This window comes from Protomyctophum parallelum (assembly GCF_964188405.1).
Source record: "Protomyctophum parallelum genome assembly, chromosome: 18".
Classification (NCBI taxonomy): Eukaryota; Metazoa; Chordata; class Actinopteri; order Myctophiformes; family Myctophidae; genus Protomyctophum; species Protomyctophum parallelum.
The window spans coordinates 29,211,851-29,222,717 of record NC_139716.1 but is presented as its reverse complement, the minus strand read 5'-3'; the positions used below and the strand labels follow the sequence as shown (position 1 = coordinate 29,222,717).

The following is a 10,867-nucleotide window of genomic DNA, read 5'->3' as shown; positions in this document are numbered from 1 at the left end:
GGTAGGAGGGGTCTCCAAACATGCTGGATGTGATGTCATCTCTGACTCATCTGACTTTCGCAGTCTTGAAGCTGCGCTAGTACGGCACAGACCAGACATTATGCACAGACGGACCTGTTTAAGCCAAGGTTTTTACTGTTTCGGTCTAGAACCCGCCTACTGTATCCGGTAATGTCAACACACTCATAAAGGAACGCACGCAGACCGTCTCCGTATCCGTTCCAGGCCGGATCTGCTACCTCCAAAGCTAATCCACCGTCTACTATCCTGAGCAGCAGTGTTGCCAGATGTTCCGAGAGCAACAAGCAACCAGATATATGAAAACAAGCCCAAACGAAAGCGAGTTAACTCTAGTCTGGAGCAGTGGTTCTCAAACATTTTCATTGTCAAGGCCAATGAAATAAATGGGATTGTGCCAGTGACCCCCCCCCCCCCCCATTATTAGGCCCCAACCCATACAATAACAATATGGTGTTACAAAAATTGAATGTTTCCAAAACATTCCAGATTTGTAGCCTTAGATCAATACCAGATTAGTAACTATTGTATTTAATTATCTCACAATGTTTTGAAAATATCAGATCTATTTCAAATAGCCGATGCAGGATTGAAGTGGTTAGACTGTAGTCCAAATAAGAAACAAAAGAAGTAGTAATAATATAATAAAATATATACATAAAAGTGATTTTTATTTTCAAGCGATTATAAATAAGATAAACAAGAAGTCATTGGTAAAACTCTTAAACTAATATAAAATCCTTATATTCCTTGGTCTCCGCTCTCCGGTCATATTATCGAGCTTAAAGTGCAATCAATACAGTTGATCATTATTTATGAATAGCAGAGGACAAAAATTAAATACAACTTAAAAAAAACAAAAACAACAGCAACATAAAAACATCATACAGAGCAGTAAAGTATTGGAATCATGTTTTACATGTTGTAAAACAAATGAATAATAAAAGTTGACACATTCATTACAGGCCTATAATGTCATTGCCACATTTGGAGTGTATAATGCATTTATTGCAGGGCGGCTCCCAGTGGGAATCAAACCCACAACCCCCGGCTCGGCGGCTTCCTTGAGATGCACTAAAACGTCCAAAACACTTTGTGGTACTGAGGTTTTCAACGTGGGGCCCCGCAGGGACCCCGAGGGGTCCTTGAGGGGTGTTCCAAGGGTTCGAAAGGAATATAAGATCTGCAGGAGTGCAGATGTTATATTCCTTTCTACGTATAATCTGAATCTGATCCCAGTATAGGCTATATTCCTGAACTCTTCCAGACTGTGCTTGAGTCGAGCGAGCCTTTCCCTTGAAGTGGGTTCCAAGGGGTCCCAAAATCAGTAGTGTAAAAGTCACTAAGTACATTTACCTAAGTACTGTGTACAATGTTGAGGTATTTGTACTTTACTTGAGTATTTCCAATACTTTTACTTCTACTCCTCTACATTTATTTGCACATACATTACACATACATTAACGATTTCAGCCCCACATTTCGGCCATTTGAAAATAGCCGATCTACTGTACAAGCTCCATTGTGAGCTTGTAGATCTGCCATTTTCAAAATAAATTGAAAACTTGAAATTGGACATTCGGCACAATGACTACTTTTTACTTTTACAATTTAAGCATATTTAGCAGACACTCTTAATCCAGAGCGATTTAAATTAAGCAAGAACAAAAAACATGGCAATACATCATATACGTTAAAAAGTAGTTATCATTTGTTTACTTTTGGTACTTTAGATACTTTAAGTACACAGACGTGGACAAGTCTTGCCACCAATGATGATGGCTGCAATTCGAAACTGGCCTCTGTAAAATCTGAATCCCCCCCACCCCCCCACCCCATTTCCCTCACTGTATATTGTATATTTTCCCAGTGCTTGTATATTTTCCCTTTTTTGCTTCCCATATGATGAATTCCTGTTGTTCTTTAACTACATAGAAATGTCTATTTGTATGTCTCTAAATGGTTGTATGTCTTTAAATGTTTTGATGAATTGAACAATGTGGACCCTGTTGTAAACAAGTGTAATGCTTAATTGGGTCGTCCACTCACAGTTGACAGTCTTTGTATTGAGTTTGTGCTTAAAATGTACTGTAAATTCTACAAACTGTTAATAAATATTTCAATCAATCAATCAATCAATTTCCTGTTTTTGGCTTATATAGAAGTATATATTGTACGTCTCTAAATGTTCTGATGAATTGAAAATGTTGGACCCTATTGTAAACAAGTGTAATGCTTTATGGTGTCGTCCACAGTTAACCGTTTTTGTATTGAGTTGTGCTTGAAATGTACTATATAATTCAGCAAACTGTTAATAAATACTTCAATCAAACCAACACATTTTGTCTACATGTGTATGGACACATGGATGACCCCTGGTGGTGGTGTTTTGAAGTTCGTACATGTGCACATGTGTGGAGACATCCCATGGAGCTCAGTACAGTCAGCTGGTCTGAGGTCAGTGGTGGGAAAAGTACTTAAATGTTTCACTTAAGTAAAAGTATCAATACAGCATTGTGGAAATACTTGAATAAAAGTACAAAAGTATTGGCATAAAAATGTACTTAATGTAGCATTAGCCTACCAAAAGTACAGTGCAGAATGTCTCCTTTTATGTTTTCAAATTTATGGAAAAAAAAAAATGTTTTGAAAATAGCCGAAACGAATATAGGGCTAAGTGGTTAATGTATGTTTTTTTTAAATAATAGTGTCCTTGTTCAAGGCATATTGCATACCGCTTTATACTGCTCACCTGTAGTAAAAAATGCACAGGTTCCAAGTTGCATATAATGATGCTATGAGAATACTCATTTTTCAAGTAAATGTGCTGGAGTAAAAGTACAATATTTGGATCCGAGATTTATAGTGGAGTAAAAGTAAAAGTATTGGAAATTGGAAATACTCAAGTAAAGTAGAAGAAATACCTCAACATTTTACTTAAGTACAGTACTTAAGTAAATGTGCTTCGTTACTTTTCACTACTGGTTGGAGGTGGAACTGTGGCCCTGTCGCCAAGCACGCGTCATGTGATTCGATGAAGACGCGTAGATGAACTTCTTGATGGAAAGTCCTGATTAAATCCTGATTAAGACCCAGATTAACGTCTTAGTGAAGAAGACCTAGGTGAACTTCTTGATGGAAACCTATAGGTGTTAGTCGTGATTAAGACCCAGATTAACGTCTTAGTGAAGAAGACCCTAGGTGAACTTCTTGATGGAAACCTAGGTGAAAGTCCTGATTAAGACCCAGATTAACGTCTGAGTGAAGAAGACCTAGGTGAACTTCTTGATGGAAACCTAGGTGAAAGTCCTGATTAAGACCCAGATTAACGTCTTCGTGAAGAAGACCTTAGGTGAACTTCTTGGTGAAACGAAGTTTGAGGTAAGCGATGGCGAGGAAAATGATGGTCATGGACAGCAAGGCCACGTGGTTCTGCCACAATCCCCAGGTGGAATAGTCGACGCCCTGGTCCGTCAGAAAGTCTTCCCCCGTGCAGCTGAGGAGGACACAGAGCAATGGTTGCACTTTTTTTGGCTAAATACTAAGAAAATGTAACTAACAATAACAGATGGATCCTACATATTCACCCAACCATAGGTCCTTTCAAACGGGCAGCGATTAACGTGCCTCGCAATTCATTTTCAAGGAGACCTGCGTTTTTTGTGGGGGGTTTTTGTACGTGCGTCGTGTGGAGAAGCCGAGGGGCGACAATGCAAGCGTTCCCACAAAATTGTCGCACACGTGCTCGTTTTGTGCAAAAATTGCCTGCAACTGACCAGACCTGGATTCTGTTTGGCTTTGTTTTTACGCTTGCGTTGTCCTCATGAGCAGACCTGTCGATGATCCAGGCGACAACATCTGCGTTAATCAATGCCCGTCTGAAAGTGCCTTATGACTGCAGCACCAACCCATTACAGTAACTAAGAAATAACTAAATAAATGCCTAAATCGTCAAAACTAAAAATATAAATTGTAATAGAATAATAAACTTCTTAAAACACCTATCATTTACATAAAAGCTAAGACACAATGGATGTAAACTTCCCTAATTAACAATTGATCTTTAATTTCCTGTAACAAGTACGAAGTAAAAAGTAAGAACAATATGACATACCATTTGTTATCTAAAACTAAGGTAATCTGGAGTAAAACATTATGGAGTAAATTGAGTAAATTGCTTTCTTTGTTTTGTCCTGTCTACATGTGTGGTATGTGTTTGTTTTAGTCATTTGTTGTCTTCCAGATGTTTAGTGAATACAGTCCCCTAGCTGTGTTTGGTCCACATACATTCGTTTTTCCAGATGTGTAGTAACAGTCTTGTGTTTAGAATACTGTCATTAGATATTTCCAGATGTTTAGTAACACAGTCCCAGGTGTTTTTACACTGTCAAGCTGCCTGGTGATGTGTTGCTTTTCTTTGGCCACTGTGTGGCGATGTTGCACATCTTTAAGAGTTTAAATCACGTGCTGGCCTTGGTCTCAGCTGAACTTCTATTATGTAGCTTAATTTAAAAAGATGCGTGCGTGTGTGCCTTACACAAGTCCAGGCACTGGACTGCTGAAGTTACAGAAGGTCAAACCAACAAACTCGTTCACCTGCAGTGCCTGAATAAAAAGAGAATCTTCTTCATCATCATTATCATCATCTTTATCAATTATGACTGAATTGACATCACTGGAAACCATTATACAGTATCACACGTGTGTGTGTCTGTGTAGGATGTACTTACACCGATTCCATATCTTGGTATACTCAGGTACTTGAGCCAGGCCAACCAGCTCACGATACTGGGAAGATTAACTAACAGGCCTGCAAAGATCTGGACAGACAGACAGACAGACAGACAGTGAGTGGGGGTTTAGATGTGATTCCCTCTCTTATTTGAGGGGGCGCTATAGCTCCTCCGACATCCGGGCTTTCGGGATTACGTCTTATGGCAGCCAAGTCTATGGACTTTTTAAACGTTTGTTTAAAGCACTTTAAACAGAGTGGCAGCCAAGTCTATGGACTTTTAATGTTTCGTTTGTTTAGTGCACTTTTAACATTTCCAGGCGCCCCTTTTTTTCTTCCAATAATGAGCGCAGTTATGAACGACAGACCAATGAAGACAATGCACCCGAATCAAATAAATCAGCAGTGACCCCTTCGTTTCACACCGGGGGTCTAATAACCCTGTCAGTGTTTCTCTCAACAATGACCGACCCACCATTCATTATCTCTGGCATATTGTATTGTTGTTAGTACTACAGTATGCAGAGTATGTCACCCAAACACTCAAATCACTGCTTATACCTGCATGAGTAAGGTATGTGTGTGTGTGTGTGTGTGTGTGTGTGTGTGTGTGTGTGTGTGTGTGTGTGTGTGACTGTGTGTGTCTCACCATCATGAACACAAATGCGATGGTGATGAAGATGTTGGCGATAGCGACCACGCTCTGGTCAGCGGAGATGGCCATGCACATGGCTGTGGCCGTGTAGGACACCAGCGCTACGGTCAGCATGAAGGTGAAGAACGCTCCCACTGTGGCCTTAAACCCTGCAACACGCGAGCGCACACACACACACACACACACACACACACACACACACACACACACACACACACACACACACACACACACACACACACACACACACACACACACACACACACACACACACACACACACACACACACACACACACACACACGAAGGGTAAAGTGGTTAATGTATGTTTTGTAATAATAATACAAATCTACGGAGTAACTAGTAACTGAAGTTTTCAAATAAATGCATATGTACACACAAATTGACATGCACGCACATGATCACGTTACATAAAATACAGACAATTACAATTACAATACATACCGGTACATAAGATACGCATACTAATAATCCTCTAATAATAGAGGATATGCGCATGCATAAAGTGCGTGGCAAATCAAGTGGCAAGTGAGTTTAACATCATTAAATGCAATCAGATAGGACTTTTCTCTTTGGATGTACGGGCTGTCAAGGCCAGAAAGTAGATTCCTGCATAACTGATGTGCATAGTCGCATACCCTCTATACTACAGTAGCACCTACAGTAGCACACAATGCATGCATAATATATCCAGACACAATAAGATAAATAGTTAGTTACACAACGTGCACACTCTAGCACCATGAATGCATTTTGGACTAAATGTTATCAGATAAAGAAAGCCACGACACAAAAAAGTGGAGTGTGTATGTGTGTGTGTGTGTGTGTGTGTGTGTGTGTAATTTGATTCTTTTTCCCTTTTTAATTCAGTAACACAGAATGTGTCACTCATTCCCATGGTCATTTTATTAATTAACGCGTTCATTTGAAGTTTCATAATGTATTCTTCTGGCAGTAGGTTACTGTAATGTAGCCTATGTGTTATTGTATGCACTACTCTGTAAAATAAATGTATTTACCATGTGGAATAATAACCTTTTGCTTTTGTGAATGTCGTGTTTACGGTGCGTGTAAACTCACCTATCATAAAGTAAGCCACACAGCTGAAGACGACAGCAGGGACAGTTCTCAGGGTCAGGAGGTCAGACAGGATCTTACACAGGAAGTAGACGGACACGCGGTAGTACCCACTGATGGACTCGTGTCTGCAGAGACAGCGGGGGAACAAAGTACTCACATTTTTCACAAACCCATTCTGACCTGAGATCAGATTCTAAAAATGTCTTAACTACATCCTGACGGTTTTCTGAAAAAGCCTATGTTTCTATGTCATTCGTTCTTCGATTTTTCAAAAATAGCAGACCTACAAGCTCGTAGCGCACTGCTCGTATGAGCTTGTAGATCTGCTATTTTTCAATAGCTAAAGCATAACATAATGCTAACACCAAAAGGGGTTCCCGCCCAAAATGGGTTTTAAAGCCAAGGAGGTTCAAGGTTCAAGGCTGTAAGTATTACCTCATATTATGATGTTTTGTAATTATGTGCGTGCGTGCGTGTGCGTGCGTGCGTGTGCGCTGCGTCACCTACACAAACAACTTCCTCTCCTGGATGAAGAGTTCTGCTGAAGATAGAGCACTGAAACACTGGTTGACAATGACGAAGAACATAGCTCCAAACCTGAAACACACCGTCATCATCATCATCATCAAGTAATATGACATGCTATTGCTATACCAGATGCAGCATGTGTATTGTTTTTACCTCTAGTAACATAACACAAACCAATGATATTACAGCTGTTGTGCCTGTGTGTGTGCATGAGTGCCAACACTGTACGAATATGGTTCCTAAACACTGGGTCGGGACCCATTTGTGGGTCGTGGAGACTTTTTTATGGGTCCCTTTATATCTTGTTTCCTACGTTTTTTGTTTTTTTTAATATATATAGTTATTATTTTAAATTCTCCAAAAGACTACAATTTTCTAAAAAACTAAACTAAAAGTTAGTTTTGTCAGTAATATAATAATAAAGTAATACAATTACAAAAATAAAAATTCCATTAATTAGAAAACAAATGTTTAAGAAGTAGTGGAAATGCCCTACAAAGCCAACACGCAGTAATAACTTTGGACACACCAACATATTTGTGTATCCCAAAAGGTCAAATTAGCCTTCGTGATTTTGGGGGATAAACAATTACCTCAAGAACAGTTTGTGTTAATATCACATATCACTGGTATGTACTGTATCAGTTGTTGTTGTTTTTTTTCTTTTCGTAGTTACTGCAGGGCAGTAACTGGAGTACCTGTTCTGTATGCCACTGTGGTCTGCCTGCACACCAAAGAAAATGGCCCCGACAATGAGAGCCATCAGCATGGTGACTGCCACCTAAATACACAGACAAACAAAGGTTACGGTATATGAATTTGATTGACCACAAGAATCCTGGGAACATTCTGGAACATTCAACAAAAAATATCTACAAGCATAATGAATTTTTATAGCGCTTTTCCAAGTGCTTAAAGCGCTTGGTTACAGTGGTTCATTCATTCATACATTGGGAGGTGAAGCCGCGAACAGTCGACGCCAGCGTCCTCACTTCCCACATTCACACACCAATGGTGGCAAGCTCACACCGACCGACTCATTGAAGGCAATGTAGGGTGCAGTGTCTTGCCCAAGGACACTTCGACATGTGGACAGGAGGAGCAGGGATTCGGACCGCCGACCCAGGGATCATTGGACGACCTGCTCTACCTCCTGAGCCACAGCCGACCCTGCGGTCAACTTTAAGTATCTTACAGGTACATTATATATTCGAGTAATGTGTTGTGGATTATTCTACACACCTGAGCGACAGAGGTCTGGGGGTTGAGCGCCAGGTTCCTGAAGGTCCTCTTCATGACCCATTTGAACTGCGTGGAGAAGTTGGTGGTGTAGGTGATGGTCCTGGACGGCGGGCGGACGCCTCTCTCTTTACCACGAATGATCTTCTCTGCACAGAGACACGGAGAGAAGACACACGTGACCACTATGGGGCTCGGGCGATGGGACGAATAATATCGGCAATCGTACATTGTATGAGTATTGAGTATACAATCGCGGAATATTTGTATTAAGTGATTCTCTCCGCAATTGTTTTGTATTTTTATTTTTGCTGGAATAGGTAGAGAGGTCGCACAGACTAAGAATCCAATTTCAACAGGTTTGTTTCTTACATCAGGACAAACGGCTAACAGCCATCTTCAGTGTGACACACTGAATAAGGCTGTTAGGCCAAACGTTTGTCCTGATGTATACGCAAAGAAAGTACACACACACACACAGGACGTACCCAGTTCAGCCTGGGTCTCTTTGTAATAGTCACAGCGCCTGTATTCCTGAATCAGCTTCTCCTCGATGCTCTGTCTGGAGCTAGCGGCAGCCTCTGGGTCCACAACTGAGCAGAGGAGAGGAGAGGAGAGGAGAGGAGAGGAGAGGAGAGGAGAGGAGAGGGGAGGGGAGGGGAGGGGAGGGGAGGGGAGGGGAGGGGAGAGGAGAGGAGAGGAGAGGAGAGGAGAGGAGAGGAGAGGAGAGGAGAGGAGAGGAGAGGAGAGGAGAGGAGAGGAGAGGAGAGGAGAGGAGAGGAGAGGAGAGGAGAGGAGATTTTTCAATTGAAGTGAATGCTGTAAAAAGCGAGTTTGCAGACTGATACATTTATTTATTCATTTATTGACCCCCCCAGTCCAGCGTATAGCACACAGAATAACTCTTATACTTTCGGGCCCCTTCCCCAATTGCTGTTAGCGATTATGCTAATTAAGGCTCCAGCTGTTCCATTCGTCAAACATGCATTGTTGAAAGGAAAACATTGAGTGATAAGTTGATAAGTGATAAGAATTATCATTTGTTGTTTGGCATTGTTGTTAACCTTTGTTTTTCTGTCTTCAAAGGTTTACAACCGTCCTACATGATTAGTCAACCAACCAACAAAATTAAGCCAACATCACAGTTCAAAAGCAACAAAGTTGGAAAATAAAAAGTTGGATTGTATGTTGGTATAGTTTACTGAGGTTAGGTTTAGGTATAGTTTTACTGAGGTTAAGGTTGGGGGTTAGGTTTAGGTATGGTTTTACTGAGGTTAGGGTTAGGTTTAGGTATAGTTTTACTGAGGTTAAGGTTAGGGTTAGGTTTAGGTGTAGGCTGTCAATCACAGCGACTGGCCAGTCACAGCACACCCTCTACGGCACTCTGTACTCAACCCGAGGACGGAACCATGCTCGCCTCTGCTACACCAGTGTCCTTGAGTGGATGGCCCTGTACGTACACGGGTGTGTAATCTGCAGAATTATGAAAAGGGAAAAAAAAGTTTGAGATCCACTTGACACTAAATGGAACAGAGCCTCGGTAACGCCTGTGAAGGTGGGAAGGGGCCCGGAAGTATAGGAAGAGTTCTTTCCAAAATGGCTGCTCTGCGTATAGTCCTACCATAGCATTTTACACCTTAGTAACTCACCTATTCAGAATCCATCTCTGCTTGTATGACTAGATGTTATTATTAAGAGATATTACAAGAGTGGGTGGTCTGTATCGCCATTTAATGCACGCCTGCGGTGCCGAAAGGTATCGCAGAAGTGCATTAATGACGATAAAGAACACCCTCAAGTGTAATATTGCAATTATACAACAGTTACCCTAAAACTAAGATAATCGCCGAAAAATCTTATTTTTTTTAATGACAGATGTAATTGACTACGACCACAAATGTCCCAATAAACTAGATATAGCCTAGCCACCGAGTCTGCTGTGCTCTTGGAGAAAAACACAGCTGAAGTGTTTATTACAGATTTACATGCTTGACCACAAAGTCTCTCTCTCTCTCTCTCTCTCTCTCTCTCTCTCTCTCTCTCTCACCATCATTGCTGAGAGTCACAGCCGTAGAGTCTCCATTGATCACATCCAGGAAGAAGTCAGCTGGGTTGTTATGGGGCTCACAGGTGTACCCTGGGAAATGAAGTTTCAGCAATATTGTCTTTTATATGCATACTTATGAAAATGAAAAAAGAAGAAAAAAATAGTGTGAGCACACACGACGCACACACTCACACTCACACTCACACTCACACTCACACTCACACTCACACTCACACTCACACTCACACTCACACTCACACTCACACACACACACACACACACACACACACACACACACACACCTATCCCAGAGAAGTAGTCCAGGGCACTCTGTGCGGGTCCATGGTACACCTGATCAAAGTAAGCAGAGTTATTGGTGACTGTATTGATAAGTACCGTTATGTCTTCACATAATATCAAATGATCAATACACTGACATTGGAATGGTTTACTATGAATATCATGCTAAATGGTCAAACTACTAAAAACAGGTAACAGCAAGTCAAAATATGCCGTGCTATCAAAATCAAACAAAATGACATACTAC

At 41.1% G+C, this 10,867-nt stretch overlaps 1 protein-coding gene across 1 annotated transcript in view; it reads right to left on the bottom strand.

Annotated features, from left to right (window-relative positions):
• Positions 1–2,593: 2,593 nt before the first annotated feature.
• LOC310876187 (broad substrate specificity ATP-binding cassette transporter ABCG2-like) overlaps positions 2,594–10,867 on the bottom strand; it is an 18,261-nt gene continuing 9,987 nt past the window's right edge. The window contains exons 8-19 of the mRNA XM_083789632.1: positions 10,623–10,671; positions 10,321–10,410; positions 8,762–8,866; positions 8,277–8,422; positions 7,733–7,815; positions 7,014–7,103; positions 6,507–6,631; positions 5,400–5,554; positions 4,749–4,838; positions 4,556–4,623; positions 3,366–3,514; positions 2,594–3,137 (exon numbers count right to left, since the gene is read on the bottom strand). Of these exons, the coding sequence (XP_083645758.1) occupies positions 3,367–3,514; positions 4,556–4,623; positions 4,749–4,838; positions 5,400–5,554; positions 6,507–6,631; positions 7,014–7,103; positions 7,733–7,815; positions 8,277–8,422; positions 8,762–8,866; positions 10,321–10,410; positions 10,623–10,671 (1,149 nt within the window). The 3' untranslated portion in view covers positions 2,594–3,137; position 3,366. The remainder of the gene's footprint in view (positions 3,138–3,365; positions 3,515–4,555; positions 4,624–4,748; positions 4,839–5,399; positions 5,555–6,506; positions 6,632–7,013; positions 7,104–7,732; positions 7,816–8,276; positions 8,423–8,761; positions 8,867–10,320; positions 10,411–10,622; positions 10,672–10,867) is intronic.